The 19,301-nt window shown below is 27.5% G+C and overlaps 1 protein-coding gene across 5 annotated transcripts in view; it reads right to left on the reverse strand.

The window, feature by feature from the left end:
* Nucleotides 1–19,301, reverse strand: part of cher (filamin A protein cher) — a 135,703-nt gene that overhangs the window by 29,034 nt on the left and 87,368 nt on the right. For 4 of the 5 annotated variants that reach the window (XM_076534355.1, XM_076534356.1, XM_076534358.1 and 1 more), the window contains one exon: nt 10,762–10,948. In XM_076534355.1, coding sequence (XP_076390470.1) covers nt 10,762–10,948 — 187 coding nt within the window. Of the gene's footprint in view, nt 1–3,792; nt 3,934–10,761; nt 10,949–19,301 lie in introns of those variants that run through there. The other variant, XM_012287011.2, reaches the window with a different exon arrangement.

Consider the following 19,301-nt stretch of genomic DNA (forward strand, 5'->3'; position numbering starts at 1 on the left):
TTCAAATACTTTCTATACAGTATGCTATGTTGAAGAAAGCAATACTTCTACACAAAAATAGTAGTAAGAACTATGATTAGGTTGGCAGATGTAGTGTTTAAGAGCATTTAGTGAAACTTCGTAGCTGAGGATATAAATTAGAAGATATTTTAGCACTTTGAAATTTGTCTGAAGTAAAAGATACAAGTATAATTTATCATTCATGAAATAGTATCGTCAATAAATTTAGCGTAGTAAGAAAATTTGAAAAATTGAAAACATCGTGGAATTTAGGTAAAGCTATCGATTTACTTTTTTTTTTATATGCAACATTATAACAAATTACAGTCAATGAAGATTGATTAATTATGATTAATGTAACAAACTTATTTAAACAACTTCAGTTAAACATTAAATATTTAAATAACTTTAAATAAATATAAATATATAGAAAAATAATTTCTAAGAATTGTCATAACATTATTATTTTCAACTTTTCTATTTTTTTTTTTTTTTTTATTTTTATACTATTTTTCAAAGCTCTACATCTTTCTACAATCTATACGTTCTTTTTTGCTGTTTATTTGCAATATTATTTCATAAATGTAATGGTCATACCGGAAGCAATAGTAGTATAACACATCATATATGTATTATATTACATATATCATGTATTCTTTGTGTCAATATTAAAAAATATGTATAAAATGTGACTGAAAAAAATGTCACACACAATATTTAAATATTCAAATATTAAATAAGTAAAATAATATTAATATTAAATAAAATAATTAAATATTCCAATATTTTAATGTTCCACTAAATATTTAGAAATAAAACTGATTATTTTATTTAAAAATAAAATTTGCATATAAAATTTATTCATAGTTGCAGAACTATTTATTTTCTGAATGATGAACAGTTTGAACTATTATAAGTTTATTTAAATATTCTTATGAATATTTCAAAAATATTCTTCCAGAACATGATAAAATTAGTGAATGTAATATATAATAAATGAAAAACACAATCTTTTTGGAATTTTTAGTTACACCGTTATTAACTTACAATCACTAGGAAAAATAATAAAAATTTTAATTTCCTTCAATTTTTAAAAATTTCACATAAATTTATACTTTCAGCTGCAATTTCTTATTTTTTATAGTTGCTACAGGAAACATCCCTCAAGCAGCTACCATTTTTGATCAAAGAAATTTTTTTAACTAGTTTAAACACTAAATATAGTACTGAAAGCTTCTCAAGTTTCAATAATTATTTTAATAATTTCTGCTCTTATTTTAATAAATTCATAAAAAGTATTTGTATTTTCAATATTTTTTTATATGAAACTTCTTCTTTGAAAGGAATAATAATTAATAACTTTAATCGATAAATTAAGGATTTTAATTGATAAATTAAAAAATTTAGTAGAAGAATTAATAAATGTAATCGAATATAATAATTTATCGATCAATAACTGATAAAATTATTAAAAGAGCCAATTACTTTACCGCTTAAAAGCTCTAGGATAAAAATTATGGTTACGTTACTCTTATGGTTGGAAGATCCTTTCTTCTTTTATTCGCAACTTTTCTTCCTTGTAGCACTTTTTCTAGTACTTTTCCGATTACAACCAGAAACGTTCAAACAAAATTTTCCGTGTTATAAACCTGCTGAGTCACCAAGTTTAACCACTGAAATATTTTGCCAAAGCTGACAACTAAATTTAAAAAGACTTTTTTTAACTTGTTATTGCAATTGTACGTTATAAAATAATATTATATAAAATCTTTATATTTTGTTAAACGAACTATGTTTTCATAATTTACTTTCATAATTAATGATATTATATTTCCATAATTAATGAAATATTTTCACAAATTATTTTCATAATCAATGAAACTATATTTTCATAAATTATTTTCATAATCAATGAAATTATATTTTTCACAATTTATTTTCATAATTTATGTCTACAATTAATTAAATTATATTTTCATTATTTTATGCTCAAAACAAATAAAATTGTTGATAATATTTTTCCTTTACAAGTTAGCAATGTTGTTAAACTTCTGAAAATTATTACAAATTTAGAAAACTATACCATTTTCTTGGAAATACTTTTAAATAATTTCTTAAGCAGAAAACATTTATTTATTTTTATTTTCTTATTATTATAATTTTTTTTATCATATATTTAATGCATTCTCATATTATACTTTTCTTATTATTATTACTAGATATAAGACATAAATTTTATTTAATTTTCACTGTGAGATACTATTATATGGTGTTCAAAAATATTTCGTTCATAACTCAAAACATTGTAGAACAAAATACTTAATTAACTACACACAATAGTTATCAGAGAAGCTAGTAAAAATTCTGCTACATTTATTGCAATTTTTCATTTTCCCTATATTATAATACCAATTATTTTAAGACCGTTTCACACAGACAGAATTTAGTTGTCAACTTTAAAAATTATCGTCACTTGAAATCCGTATATCACATAGAAGTATGTACTTCTTCCTCGCCACTGTGTATAACGAATATACGTTGCATAATCATTCAAATAAAAGAAGAAACGATTTCTTGACCAATTCACGATGATCGTCGCTCAATTTACCGCTTCGAAAAAGTCTTAGGACACTTGTCACCCGTTAACAAGATTCTGGAATTTTCCCATGGACGATAAGTGACGTGTATCAAACTAATAGTCGCCAAGAATTTTATTTTTACACGCGATAATGAACCTTTCGACATCAAAAAATCGTGCAAGAAATTCGCGAACACTTTCACCCTATAAAATTATAATGAAACCCTAATAAATTAGAAGATTATAAAATTTAACAATTTAAAAAGTGTACAAAATTTAAAACCGTGTAAAAGATTTAAAACTTTAAACATTGAAAATTTTAAATTATAAAAGAGTGACCATTTAAGAATTTAAAAGAGAGAAATATTAAAATAATAGAAATTTCTAAAAGATTTGTGAAATTTTAAAATAAACAGAGCGTAAAAGATTAAAAAAATTAAAAGAGTGAGAATTACAAATTACAAAACAGTGAATATTTAACAAATTAAAAGAATACAAATTTTTGAACTTAAAACAGTAAAAATTTAAATTTATGGAAGAATGTAAAAGATTTAAAAGATGTGCAAATTTAAAATGATAAAACAATGAAAATTTAAAGTGATAAAATAATTCAAAATGTTCAAAAATTTAAAAGAAAAAATTTTCAATTACCAAACAGTAAAAATTTAAAAATTTGGAAGAACGAATATTTTTTATCTTAAAAAAGTGAAAATTTAAAATTGTAAACGAGTTATCATTTGAAAATTTAAACCAGTGAAAATTTAGGATAAGAGTCTGAATTTTAAAATGTAAGAGAGTGCAAATTAAAAATTTTTAAATGTGTGAAAAATAAAAAGTTTGTAACAGTGGAAATTTACACTTAAAAAGAACGCAAAGAATTAAAAAACGTACAATAAGAAAGTAATACAAAAATGTGCAATGATACTAAAAATGTAAAATAAAAGGTTCTATTCTAAACTGTCCATCCAAGTAAAATATTGCAATGCAAACTCTCCAGTACTATTAACACACTTATAGCCGATATCCGATCTGCACAAATTCCTTATCGGTGTCTGTGTCGTAAGACTTTCGTGCGACGTAAACACAGTAAGCTGCGCAGTAAGTAAGAAAAAACGTCGGGACACGACGGAGATCGAAAAACGCAGGAAACGGTTATTCGGACGAGAGCGAAGGTCGAAAGTGCAGAATCGAATCGTGGCAGGAGAAAGACCGACCGAACGAATGTGTAGAGCGTAAGAAATCCTGTGGATTTCCTGTCTCCTGAACGAAAATACGATACAAAACGTGATCGAAGATCGTCTTCCAGCCGAATCACAACGTTAATCGACTTCTCGAGGGCACATCTCTCGCGCGACTGACGATCGAGCAGGCAAAAGAGGATTCTCGCTAGTGGGCTAACGATGCCAGAGGCCCGGGAGACCATCTTCCTCTTTTTTCCAGAACACCTACCGTCGGACTCTTAACATTATCTGCCGGTCCTGCTGTCTCTAATAAATCTTTCTATCTCCGTCACACACCGATACGCATCGAGACGTTTCCCGTCATCGAGTGGAACGGGATTCTCCCACTTCCTGGATAACTCTTGCGAGAGATTTGATTATTTCGAATGTTTCGGGAAATTGTGTTATGTGCCGTGTAGAAGTTTGGTGTTTGAGTGGTGGAAGATAATAGTGAGAAGTTCAATAAATTAGATATAAAAAGTGGTTTGATATTCAGTCACTTAGGAACAATGGATGATGATAATAGTGTGAATTTAAATAAATTAAATATTGTGTAACAGTGGCTAATGTAATGGTAGTAACGATAATAATATAAAATTGAATAAATTATTATAAGAAATTTGTAATAGAGCCTGATATAGTGATAATAATGATAATAACATAAAATTGAAGAAATTAAATATTGTGTGAAAGTGGCTTGATACAATGATAATAATGATAATGTAAAACTAAATTAATTAAATATTACATAAATATGTCTCGAGATAGATTAAATTATTATTATATATGAATAAATAATAAATGATAATAACGTAAAATTAAATAAATGAAATATTATATAAAAGTACTTTGATATGCATAAAATTATTATTATACTTGAGTAAACAATTAAAAATAATAATAGTGAAAAATTAAATAAATTATATAAAATTATAGTTATATTATATAAGAAATATAATTTTATCATTAATGTACGAATTTAAGAATAAATTAAAATAAATTGTTTGATATATTTGTTATAAATTTTTCATTTTATATTTATAATAGTATTAATAAATGAGTGTTATGATGAAATGATAAAAATTATTTTGAAAAATTATCAGATATAATATAACCTGCAGAAGTAACAGGAGTTATTACGTTACTGAAATTTTACATCCTAAATTTTGGATTTTTTGAATTTTCGTATTTGAGAATTATGGAATTTGGGAGTTTCTAAGTTTAGAGATTTAGATATTCGAAAATTGGGAAATTTGGAAGTTTTAAATTTAGGTATATAGAATTTTGAAATTAAAGAATTTTAGAAATTTATGAATTTTAACGATTGTGAATTTATAGATTTGGAAATTCGAGAATTGGGACATTAGGAATTTTTAAATTTTTGAATTAAGAACTTTTAAGACTTGCAAATTTTGGGATTTAATATTTTGAAAATTTGAAAATTAAAAAATTTGTAAGTTTGAGGATCTGGAGATTTAAAAATATAGAAATACTAAAACCCCAAATTTCCAAATTACTAAATTTCTAAACTTCTAAAATTTCAAATTCCCAAATTTCTAAAACTCCTAATGTCTTCAACTTTCAAGTTTCCAAATTTCCAAATTGCTAATGTTTCAAATTATCAAATTAGAAAATTATCATTAATTACATGCACAAGGTTTATCCCCATTTCTAAAACATATTCTTAAACTAATAAATTAAAAATTCCCTTGTATAATATAGAATACTTAAAACATATAACTTCTACAAAAAGAAGTAGTAAAAACTATGATTAGGTTGGCATATCTAAACTCGTGGTGATTCCATTTATTTCATTTCAAATCGCCCCAATTTTACTACAGAGAAATCGGCAAATAACTGGAAAATATGTCAAGAAATTATTAGTTTAAGATAAAAAAACAATTATTATAATTGCAATACTATTATATACCTAATTTTCATAAATAATTTTCTAACGTCACAAATTAAAAGTTTTAAATTTACTTGATTTATAAAGTCATTTAAATAGTGCAAAAAATTTACTAAAACGTTATATAATAATACTACATTATACTATATAATTAAATTATGTTTTAATGATAAATTAAAGGTCGCGAACTTTCTTGATTTGTGAATTCACTTAATAATATAATGCAAAAACTTTACTAAAATATAGTATAATAATACTATACATATAATAATATTACATCATATGTTTGCTAAGAATAAAATAATTTAGCAAGTAATAATTTTCAGGAAACTTAATATTGCGTACTACTTAATATATTTACGGAGACATGAAAGCGTAATTAATTTTTGAAAAATGATTATATTAAGCTTCATATTAGACACGATGTTCGGCCATAGAAGTAACAAGTTAAGTAGATTGTAATATGAAAGATGTGATCGGTCCTTGGCAAAATTCTCGCGTTAATACTTCAGACTAATAGTATTTTTATTTTTAGATCGAACGAATATTTAGACGTTTCCGATATCTTAGTCACATTGCTATTTAATCTATTCCACTCGACTGTTTTGTTTTCTGACTGTTGCTGTTTTAACGATATTAGTTTAGACTGAGAAGGTATTTCACTAAAGTGCCTACTTAAAATAGTTCAACCTCTTTAAGTGGTTGGAGTTGAGTATCTGATGATTAATAATCTTTCAGGACTCTCAAAATTTGTACTACTTATATTTTCTATTATTATGCTATTATATTATACTAGACTTTTTATTACTATCAATTTGAACGTTTGAAAATTTGTTATATAATTTATTTCACATAACTTAACCTCTTAAGCGTTTCCAGGTTGTGCAGCATTTAATACTTTAAAAAATTTTTAAGATATTTACTAGTTATACTTTATATTATTCTACAATTATATTATACAATATTTTATATTATAGTAGAATTATATTAAGCTATATTTTATATTACTATGAAGTTTGAAGTTTTGAAAAATTGTCATGTAATTTATTTCACATAACTTAACCTCTTAAATGTTTTGTAGTTATACAATTAATATTTAATAATCTTGTATGATTTGTAAGATTTTTACAAACTATAAAACTCATATTGTATGTTATTGTGCAAGTTAATGACGTTTAATGAAGTAGGTGATTAAAAATTATTTTAACATTAGATTAATAATTAATCATTGTCCTACATTCTTTTAAAAGACTGATAATTGAGACCATGTTTCATGATACTTGCAGGAAAAAAATTTATACACTTTTAACAAAGTTTATTATTTAAGATAATTGTATGTTTTTAATGAAAATTTTTCATTAAATTTGCTGTTTAACAAAATGAAAAGTACCTAACGCAAATTAATTAATTGTTTAATAATTAAATATTTAAACCATCTTAAAAAATTAACAATTTATTCTACATTTTATGTTATATGTATACTATTCAATTAATATTTTGATAATAATTGTTATTACCACTATTTAAGGAAGTAATTATAATAAATATCTCCAACTTATGGTCCTCAAACATCTTAAGACATGACCCAATTCTAGGAAATGTTCAAAAAAATATTTTTTATTAAAATTCCAACATAATAAGGCTAAAAACATAATAATATAATTTTTGCATTTTTATCTGTTTATAAGTAAGTAAATAAATGCTAGAAATGTTTATTACAACACATATTATTATTTCTATGAAAAAATCTCTGAAGTATAATTTTCTTAGCTAAAGTTTCTATTAAATTCAAGAAATTATAATTAACGTACCTAATATTGTAATCAATATACAAGTATTAACAATAAATTTTTAACTGAAGAGCAAAATAACAAAGTACAGAATAAAATTAAAATTGTCATTTTCTCAATGATCCATCATTAGAAGATCAAAAACCTCTTACCTTTTTCATGATTTACGCAATTTATAGGATTTCACATTGTGAATATTCCCATAACTCATAACCCATAATTTACTAAATTTACTATAAATTTACATTTTGAATACAACAAAGTTAACCTATTAATCAACATAGGATTACAAAGATAATATATCAACATTTTGAATATTACAATAATTACCTAACCTATTTGAACACATGATTAAAAAGATTATTTTCAGTCAGTGAATGTAACGATTAATGCACGTCAGAGATTATGTAATTCTTTATCAGGCGGAAAGAATCCCGGAATTCTTAAGATAGAAGAGAAATTTGGCGCGGAAAATCTTAGTCGCTGTTTCCAGTTTGCGCAGGAAATGGCCAAGTGAGCGCAAGCGGATCGGCTTGTAGATTCGCCTTAAACGTGTGCCAAGGGTAACACGAGTAACATGAGTAAAATGAGAAATCGAGCTCAGGCTCGCTTGACTAATTGCGAACAACCGTGTCACGATGAATTTACGTGAAGTTACGTTGTTCGTACCAGCTTCTCTTAATTAAACATTCAATCGTCGCGAACATATCGACGTACTGTAATCGAACGTCTCATGTAAGTCTAACCTAACCTCTTGGATTAAGACATCGAGTCGGATACGCGATGTTGCAGTTCGAATGTTACTAACTTAAATTGAATTTGTACATGGTTAAGTTTCGAGTTCAGTATGCATTGTAATTTGAACAATTAAATATTGCTAAATCAAGGATTATGGGCAATATTTATGCAATATTTATTTTAATATTGCAGTAATAATTAGTTCTGATACAATCGTTGAAAAAATGATAGATTAAGGGCTCAATGAGAGAAAACTTGATTGTTACATTTTAAATACATTCTATTAATTATTATAAGTTCATATGTGTACTTCTTTTTTTATAATATTGTGTGATTTAGCAGTGTTATTAAACAATTTTAAATATTCATTCTTTGAATACTTTTATGTTGATTCATTTGTGTTTTTATGTTGATGTAATAAAGATTTTATTTCAAAGTTTAACTTTAATACTTTATGGTATTTAAAATATGTATTAAAGTTTAACAAAATGTTGCTTGTATGCAAAATATAAACTTGCAGAAATAAAAGGTTTTAACGATACAACTTTTCAAATAGAAATTTAGATATTTACCCTTTCCAAAATAATTTTCAGTATTGAAATACAGTAATATAATTTTAAAAATGAATAATTATTTATTTATTTTTTGATTAATAATGGAAGTACAATTACTAATAGAGTTAATAACAGAATTCAATAATGGAACTTTCACAAATATTACTTTGCAATATTAACTTTTAAATTATAAAATTTTTATTTTTAAATTTTCTAATATAAAAATTCGAAAATTATTGAAACTTATTACAAAAAAATTTTAATATTGGTGCTTTAAAAAATTAGGATATTGGATATTAATAATTTTGAAAAGAATCTAAGTACTGAACCTTAACAAATACTTTTAATTTTTCATTTTTATCTTGCAACAAAATATTTTCTATTTAAAAAATTAGTTAAAAAAAATTATTTAGTATTGCAAAGTAACACTTTGAAAGGGTGCAACAAAAAATTGATAAAGTTACAAAAAGCACTTATCACACATTGTAATCTGTATAAACTCTTATACATATAAAACTACATATACATGTTAACAGTAGGTTTAAACTAGAAGAAAATGACGCATCCTATATTCGTCATTTCAAATTGCAAAAATGATTAAAATGCTTTCAATCGAAACAAATAATGATAATAATAATTTTGTCGATAATAATTACAAAAGTAATAAATTACTGTATGTTTTATCACTTATATATTTATTGTTGTACTTTAGTGTTAATCCGAAAGTAACATATCGGACGTAAACCTAGCGTCAAAAAATACCTATTTCAACTTGTATGAGTATGAGTCACCTCGAGTGCAAAGGGTTAACTCTAAAATTTCTGTCGTCCTGGTTCTGAAATTCGAGCTTCGATTTTTGGGCCAGTGACGAATGTGGTTCCGCACATCCGGAGTCACTTCATCATCCAGTATTAATATCATCACCTCCCTTCAACGCACAGCTGTCCACATCTCTCCATCTCTTTCTTCCTCTCTCACTCTTTCTGATCTGCTTTTGCTCTCTTTATTTTCCAGCCAAATCACAATTTCTGTGCACTATTTACTTACAAAAATCAATCATGCTAAGCTGCTTTCGTTGATCTACCGAGACGTAGAGGATCGTAAAGTTGGAAAGAGATAAAGGAGAACACGTGGGTGAGGTGTTCTAGTTATGATATGATTAAGCTACACGAACTATATGATAGGTAATATTCTATATTAATACTATTTCTACCAAGAGATGTCAGACACGTTTCAAATTTTAATTTAAAATTCTCTAAGTTGAATCATTTCTTTACAATTCATTTTTTGACTTTCCATGCATTGATTTTTAAATTAATTCAGCGATATCATTTTCTTCTAGCTTATCTTAGGCCTAAAAAGGTGCTTATGGTATATTTATTTGTATCATGAGGTGTTTTTTGACACCTTAAGGTAAAGTCAACATTTATTTTCAAATCTCAAATCACAAATTCAAAAATTTTCAAAATCTCGAAATCCTCTTTCAACATTTCCAAACCTACAAATGTTCAAATCTAAAAATCTTAAAATTTCCAAATCATAATATTCTCTAATCTCAAAATTTCCAAATCTCAATATTGTCCAATCTCAAAATCTCAAAACTCACAAATCTTAATATTTTCCAATCTTAAAATCTCAAGATTTTCCAAGGTCCAAATCCCTAAATCTCCAAATACCCAAAATCTTAAATCTCCAAATTTCTGAATTTTCAAGATTCCAAATTCTGAAATCTCCAAATTTCAAAATTGTCGAATATTCAAATCTTTTAATTTCCAAATTGTCAAATACCCACATTCCCAAATTCTTTAATCCCTAAATTCCCAAACTCACAGATAATACTATGACAAGCTTTCAGCAAAACGTTTAAACCCCTACACTAATATAACATCAAGTAATGAACTGCAAAATATATTCAGGCGTTCCAGTTTTTCCTATATTATTTCATATTTGACATAAGATATGAAATACTCACATGTTACAGTGCCGCCGGCTACTGGTAGACGGATGTTGTTCAAACGGATTACGTTGAAATTCTTCTTTGTTACGCTCGAGCTTTCTTGTACAGTTGAACTGTGTTCAACGCGTTGTTCCTGCCTTTGACGAGTCTTCCTCGCTCTGTGAGTTTTGTGTGTACTATGCTCGCGATATTCTTCCGAAGCCTGCAACATCATTTCAATATTGTTTTGAGTAAAAACAAGAAATTATAACAATAATTAAAGAATTGTTACAAGTAGGTGAAAATGTGTCTATCTTTTATAAGAGATATATGATATATAAATTTCATAGTACAGTAATGTCTCGCATATTGTCCCTCAGCTCGGAATAAAAATGGAACAACTGGAGAGTAGCAGTTGTAGGTATCATAGTGTAGTGAGAGTAGTAGTTGTTTAAGCAACAAGTAGCAGAATCGAAATTCGAGCCTCGCAACTCGCTTCATTTGTTTCTCGAAGAAAGAAAAGGACAGAGAGTAAAAGATACAAACGGAGAGCATATGAAGGCAACCGTGGGATTTAAATTCCCGCGTATCAAATGTCATATTAAAGACAATTTTCAAACTTTTTCCAAACGAAAATGTTTTTTTAACATATTAATGAGATTATTCCTATGAAAATGAGACCAAACATGACATAATTTCGACTATATTTACTTATTAATACTTGGAGAGTCTATAACTCATTTTATGTTTATTAATATTATAAATTGATTGATCAAACAAATTGTTGTAAATATATATGAAATACTTGTATACATTATGTGTTCAATGCATAAGTAGTGCAAGATGATAAATTATGCTAATACGAGACAACGTACAGAATGATACAATTGTAACAAGTTACATACTTGGTTACTGAAAGCTAGTATAAAATGTTCGAATAAAGAAATAATTGAATCGAAATTATGCAAGGTGGTTCAATTTTGACTATATTTACTTCTTAACCCCTTCTCGTACTTTGACGAGTCTCACTCGTGACGCACTTACAGCTCAAATGTGACAAACCTTACTCAAACTTTGAACATTCTTCAACTTGAAATTTAAGTCCAACTATAAGTTGCATTATCAAGGACCCCTGAATATAAAACACTCACAACATTTTAATTTTCTTTTTTCGTTTTAATGTTATAGCCCTGAATAGTTAGTTTTGATTGATACATCTGTTAAATAAATGACACGGGAAGGGGTTAATATTTGTTAGTGAGTCTTTTACTAATTATTTTCAATAAATTAGTAAAATAGATTATTGCAAAAATATTTGAAATACTTGTACACATATGTGTTCAATGCGTAAGTAGTGCCTGGACAATGTCGAAAAATGGCCTAGCTTTTACGGACAATGTCAAAGTACAAGGCTACATTGTAGGGACAATGTGGAAGTACACGCCTATATTTGACGGACAATGTCAGAATACGAGACCATATTTTATGGATAATGTGAGGGTACAAGACTACATTTTAAGGACCATGTGAGGGTACAGCTTATGTTTCATGGACAATGTCGGAATACAAGACAATGTTTTATGGACAATGTAAGGGCACAAGGTTTGGTTTTATGAACAATGTAAGGGTACAAGACTACATTTTACGGACAATGTGGAAATAGATGTATGGTTTATTCAATAGCTAAATATAACTAAAAATATAACTAAATGCTGTTTAAATTATGCCCTGTTTAGTATTATTTTAATTAAAAACCCCTCGGAATTTCGATAGAAAAATGTTTAGTTAAAAAAAAATATTAAATTAAAAAAGTTAAAATATTGTATTCTGAATTGCTAATCCGAAAAGAGTTAGAAAATATAGTCATAGCAGTTACATTTTAAGATTTTATATTCTAAAAGAAAATTCTCTTCTATTGTATATATTTTAAAATAATTTTAACAGAAAATTTGTTCTCATTGCTCATATATTAATAAAACAGTATTACTCTTTGGTAAATTCGTTTCGATGCAAAAATAGCAACTTTCCGTGCATGTAATATTTTATATGTGCAAATAAAACGATCAAAAAAAGTAGAATGTATACAAACTGCGGAAGTTTGGACAAATAGTTTGTGTAAATCTGCGGTTTAAGCTACGGAAGTTTGTATAAATATCCAGTCTAGACTGCGGAAGTTTATGTGAATGCATATTTTTATAAAAAATTAACCTTGCCAGAAATGTGTTTCATAATTATGTACCCATGTGTCTTGCACAATTAGATATTGAAAATACATCTTTTATTTTGTGTAAATTTATTTCTTGATTTAGAGAGAATATTTTCTCTTTCTTTTCTTTATTTACAGGTTTCTTTTTGCAGGGTAGATAACTGAGCAAACCAGATCCGTTTAAATATTAGAACTTATGTTACATTTGCGATGGTATCATATATGAAGGTCAGGGATTCTTATCCGAATTATGATTGTGAGCGCATTAAAATTCGTATAGAGAATATTATTCGATGATTATATGAATATCATGTAATATTATTTTAACATTTTTCGATAAAAATGTGTACTTGTAGTCATGGTCATTGGTCTTCAGGAATAGGACACGGAATTCAAGTAATATGGATTTGTGAAAGATAAGATTTATTCCAAGGAGTTTTACTATTTAACCAGGCGTCCAGGAGAGTAATTCTGTTCTCTCCCGTTTGATTGACGTCCAGCTATTATCTCCGAATTCTCCATATCGAACGGGCGACCAGGAATATTCTCCCGTACTCTTCTATATTTTAGGGGCGTCCCGGAGATGCTCTATCTGTGAGTGTCTAGGAACAAGCTCCCGTACTTTTTCCCTATTCTCCAGGCAGGCGTCCAAATCTGACTGTATACTCCTGCCGCAGTCTTTAACCTTTTACTATTTTGCACGCAGGCGTCCATGTATTTTCGCCGAACACACCCGCCAGAGTTTCGCTTTTAATCAATTATACTCCGAGCAGGCGTCCAGATATTTTCGCCGAACTCTCCTGCTGGAGTTTCTTTACTAGCTACTCTTCAGACAGGCGTCCAGGTATTTTTGCCGAGCTCTCCTACCGGAGTTCCTAATCAGCTAAGTCTTCCTCGAGGCAGGTGTCTAGGTATTATTGCCGAACTCTCCTGCTGGAGTTCCTTTTTATCCTCTCTTTCAGATAGTCAAATAGGCCAGCTCCTATTGCGAGCCTCTATTTTATATACGCCGGTTGCTATCCACGGTCGCCGTTATCAACATGCTCGTCGTTAAGTTCGCGACTTGCGGCTTCGCGTAAAGAGCTTCCCGCTTCGCGAAACTACTTATAATAATCTGGGTTCGAATATTTTCGTGACACAATGTCAAAGCAAGTATAAAACTTTTCTATTTTGGAATTATTATCAATCGCTTTTCTATACATTTTATGTTCTTGCTACATTTCGATCTTTCAATAACTTTCGCTCTTGTAGAATTTTTGCGACACTATATAATATTTTAATCTAACTCCTACGATTATTACATTGATTTGACAGATTTATAACTTATTTTCAACGAATATCAATTGCATTTTATTAAATGATGTGTAATTTAATAAAAATATATGTTATGACAAATTTATTTAATTTCTAACTAAACAAAAATAGATTTTAGACATTTGTTAACCTTCCATTTTTCCATACATATTATAAAAGAAAAGAAGTTGATCTTAACTATGTATTGACCTTCAAATGACTGGTATAAGAAAATCAGGATAATTCGTAGAAAATTGATTAATTGCAGATTTTCTTAATTTTTATTTCTGTTCTAAACGTTGCATCGTCGTTGCTTCATCATATTGTTTACCTTCAGTTTTACGAAGCTTCTTCAACCCAAGATGAAATTTATAAACAAATCTTCATCAAAACTGCCTTGAAGCTAATGGAAACCACGTTGGACATCTCTTGTAAAATAAACCGTGAAAATTTACAGGAAACATTTATAGCTAACGCTTAGACAATGAAACAAAATATACTTGCAAATATAATATGGAAGGTATATTATTTAATATACATATAACTAAAATTTTAGAACGGTATATTATTTTATATGTACTTAAAATTTTACCGAGGTTTTTAATATTGAATTTCCATTCAGTATAGTTAGTGGTACAGATGAAAGAAATGGTGATTTTGCACAAAAATAAGTTGAAAACACAAAATGAAATTTTATTATATTCGACTTTGTTTTTAAAGAAATTGAACTTGAAAATGTTTATAAGAAAATATGTTTGCAACAAAGCAGATGACAATTTTGACAGTTTTGTAATTAAATTCAAGAATGAATAGATATTCAAAATTAATAAATGTAATTCATATCATTTAACTATATTATCTATAATACATTTATTAATTTACTAATTTCTTATAACAATTCTTATAATTATCATCATTATATCATAAAAAAGTAATAACTTACAATTCTTCCAAAAAAAAATAATTTATAATTAAAACTATCATTTTAGCAATATTAAACGTACACATTATGTTTTACTTAACTAAAAACGATTAAACATGTAATTTTCTTACTGTAAACTAATTTGACATCTAATATTTTGCAAAACGTTTTTGAATGTAAAATACAAACTATAAATTCACAGAATATAATTTTAATTGTAAACCGATAGTAAAAATAAAGGCGTATAAAATATTTTACAAAGTAAAATTGTTGCAAAATTTTTGCAAATTAATATTGCATTATGCAAAAAATTTTGCAAAAGTTTTACTTGGTAAAATTATAATATATATCATTATCTATAAATTCATTTGTGAGATCGAGGGGATGATTTCAAGGAATTCACGCATGAACTTCCGCAGTCTGATACTATAATAAATCTCATAGCCATTCGTCGCTTTTCATTAGCGGAAATTTAATTCTTTCTGTTCTAAATGGTGGTATGTGGATTGTTCATGCACATCGATATAAATCGTACGGTTGGAATTTCTGAAATCAAGCAATAGTGCATGGTCACAGCTCATTACGATAGAATCTACGTATTTTGAGACTGGTAACATGCCAAAGAGTCCTGCGTGTAAAGAATGTATTATGTAACCCGAACAGACTTATTGCAAAACGTACACGACATGAAAAATTCATTAAAATCATCATAAACTTACACGTCTGCTCCATGTCACGCTATTCGACCATTTCGATATTAAGTATATCGTTGGCAAATACACTGTTGGTCAAAATTTTAACGTCACTTCATTTTTAGATCGACTATTCGTATGAATAATACTATTATACCTCCTCTTGTGCTAATAGTATTACCTTTTCTTACTATTAAAATTACTATGAGATTTCCAAATTTTTATATTATTCAATGAATTATTGTTTTTATATGGAAAATTCTATTTATAGATTAATTTAGTTAACAACAAAAGAAATTGTTTCTTACAATTGATCCCATCGTGAATAATTAACTGTAAAATGTAGGTTTTTCTTTTACTATAGTAAAGTCGTAATATAGACGAGACTGCTCTACACGATATATACAAAGAAAGTTATCATCACCGGAAAAAACATCAATATACCAGAAATTTCGCTCACCGAAAAATGTAACGTAATCTGGGTTCGAATATTTTCGTGACACAATGTCAAAGCAAGTATAAAACTTTTCTATTTTGGAATTATTATCAATCGCTTTTCTATACATTTTTTACGTTTTTCTGATTAGAAGAATAGCAAATAAAAAGAAAAGACACCGTGATGGTTGCAGTCACTAATGATTAAAAGTCTGTTGCACTGTTTACAATGATAATACGTTGTAAATTTGTTTTATTTTCAATCCTTTCTCTAATACAACTTTTCCAAACATATTTGTGACATTTTTCTTATTAAAATGAGACCAAATAGGAATAGTTTATAGGAATAAAATTATCAAAGTCATAAAACTGTACTATGTAGAAGTCTACGATGACGACTGTCTGACGTATCACGTGATTACCCGGATAGAACCGAAGAAAAACGAAATTACGCGAGGTGTCACTATTCCGTTTACCGCGTATCTTACTACAGTAAAGCATCAATACAAGAAAAATGTTGAAATTATAAGTAAATAGGTTTCAAATTACGTCGTGCATGGTGTCATTTTAATCAGGAACATGTCCCAAATAAAAGTATCAGAAAAAAATTGGTAAAGAATCAGAACAAAAAATTAAAAATAAAATAGTTTTGTTCTAGCATTATAATTGTCCTACTGTCTGTTTACGTTCGGTCGGACGTTTCCGTCGCCCGCTACTTTTCTACGTTCGGCTACCTTCGGTCAATGTCGGAACTACTGGAAAATCTTGAATTTTCGATTAAATTATAAGTTTCTAATATTAGGTCGATAACATTAATTCTTCAACTAAATATTTTTTATCATTTTTATAAATGTTGACTAGCATTTCCTATTTTCGACGATTTTTATATTCGAACTATCGGTTATTTTAAAATTTGAATGTTATAATCTTTATGCTACGTGTGCTTACACGATGAGTATTGTCTAAACGTGAGTGATAAATCAGTTCCTTGAAGGCAAGAGCAGGTAATAAAATGTATGACTAATGACAGTTTACACAATTGCAAGCTTTCATGAACTAAAAGCTCTCCGTACTATTGCATTGTTTGCTGCAAAATTATGCGTCGGACACATTTCTTATTTCTTTTCGAATATCGTGCCAATAAGACTTAACATCATTTGGCCCATCCGAACTGAATGTATTTGTATCACAGTTGATCTAGGAAATCGTTAATTCAAGTTTAGATTATATTTTTTGCGACGCGTAATTTTGGCGCACATAATATGATGAAATGGAGAGATTTCAATGCATTTGAGAAACTCTCAATTACAAGGTTGAATAAAGAAAACGTCAAACAATTTTAGAATATTTACCTGCTTATCTTTAACAAAAATGATAATATATCACTCACATTTGAACAAAATAATGTTATACACCGCAGTGCAAATACACAGTTTACAGTTTATAATATTTGAATTTGAGGTTAGTTGACACTTGAAAGTGTACAGCAAATACTGGTGAACGGAATTTATACCGAGAACAAAAAATATTCGTTTAATTATTAAAAGTCATTGTTACTATGTGGGAAAGAGTTTATAAAAATTTAATAGGAAAATCCATAAAGCGCATGAAAACACAATCGTTTGCAGTTATTCGTAAAGGAATAGCAACTGATTATTCGAAACAATTTCTGTTGCACTTAATTACTAAATAAGTGAACTTATAATTTTATTCAATTAACAAGTGGAATTTTCCATAAAAAGTGCAATAATTGTAAACATGAAAATTGCGAAATCACATCTCATAATATTGAACTTTTAGGACTGTCACGTAATGTCGCAAATGGAAAAAGTGACAACATTGCTCACATTATCAAACTAGCTGGAACTGACATGAACTTACAGTTTTGACCACCAGTGTCATCATATTGACCGTATTTAATTTTTATTAATATTTTTTTTTTTAAATTAAGTAATCCATATTGCAGTTGCAAATTCATTTATTTAAAATGCAAACTGATTTATTTATTTATTTGCAAACTGGTTGATTGACAATGTAAACTAATTTATTAATTTATTTGAAGAGATATTTGCCAATTTTATGCAAAATTTTTCTGTATGTTAATAAAAAAATAATTGATTTTAAATAAAATCTAAATAGGACTATTTCCAAAAATTGTTTTAACAAAACAATAATGTGAATAAATATCGCGATTAATACAAATAATGAAAAATTAAGTGTCCCATGGAACAATTTTTATTTTAATATACAATTTTAATGGACTGTTTAAAAAATTAGTTGAACAGGAAAAAATGATGACAGCACTTTCTATGTAATCTGTTAAAATTATATTTGGATTCTTCTGCAAAATAATTTATCAACTAATAGTATTAATTTTATTACTAAAATTATGTCTTACAATTTGTAAACTACTGTTACATTATTTGAAATATTATGAATGCAATATACCAATATACTAATACTAGTAATAAAATTATGACTAGGGTCAAGCTCCAGTATAAGAGAAATTAATTTATAAAAAAAATATAATTCTGTTATTGAAATATGAGTCTAATAATTTTATTTAATCTATTTGTAAATTTATACAAATGATTCATTAATTTCTAATAATAAATATTATTTCTAATATAGAAGTTGATGCGAATGCATTCAGTGAACGGTGTTCACGTGTTAGTCCTGTTGACACTAACATATTCTTGAGCAAATATTTGTAAATATTTGTAAATAACGATAAACACACAGAAACTTCTAAGTTATGGTATAAATTATAGTTTGAATCACTAACATTATTAGTAAATAAGTACCCAGTGTTCGCAAGGGTTCATTGCACCCCACTTATTTTTATTTGTTGAAAATAACATAGTATTTTTCATTTTCACGCAAATCGAGTACGTAAATATTGTACGCGGATCACCATGTTTTTCGAATTTAATTCTGATGGTAAATGCGTACCTTAATTTGTGTATTTAGTATTTGGCAGAGATATACGATGGCAGGAACCTGCTAGGACGGTAGTCGTCACACAACT

The sequence above is a fragment of the Megachile rotundata genome, chromosome 8, assembly GCF_050947335.1.
Source record: "Megachile rotundata isolate GNS110a chromosome 8, iyMegRotu1, whole genome shotgun sequence".
Lineage (NCBI taxonomy): Eukaryota > Metazoa > Arthropoda > Insecta > Hymenoptera > Megachilidae > Megachile > Megachile rotundata.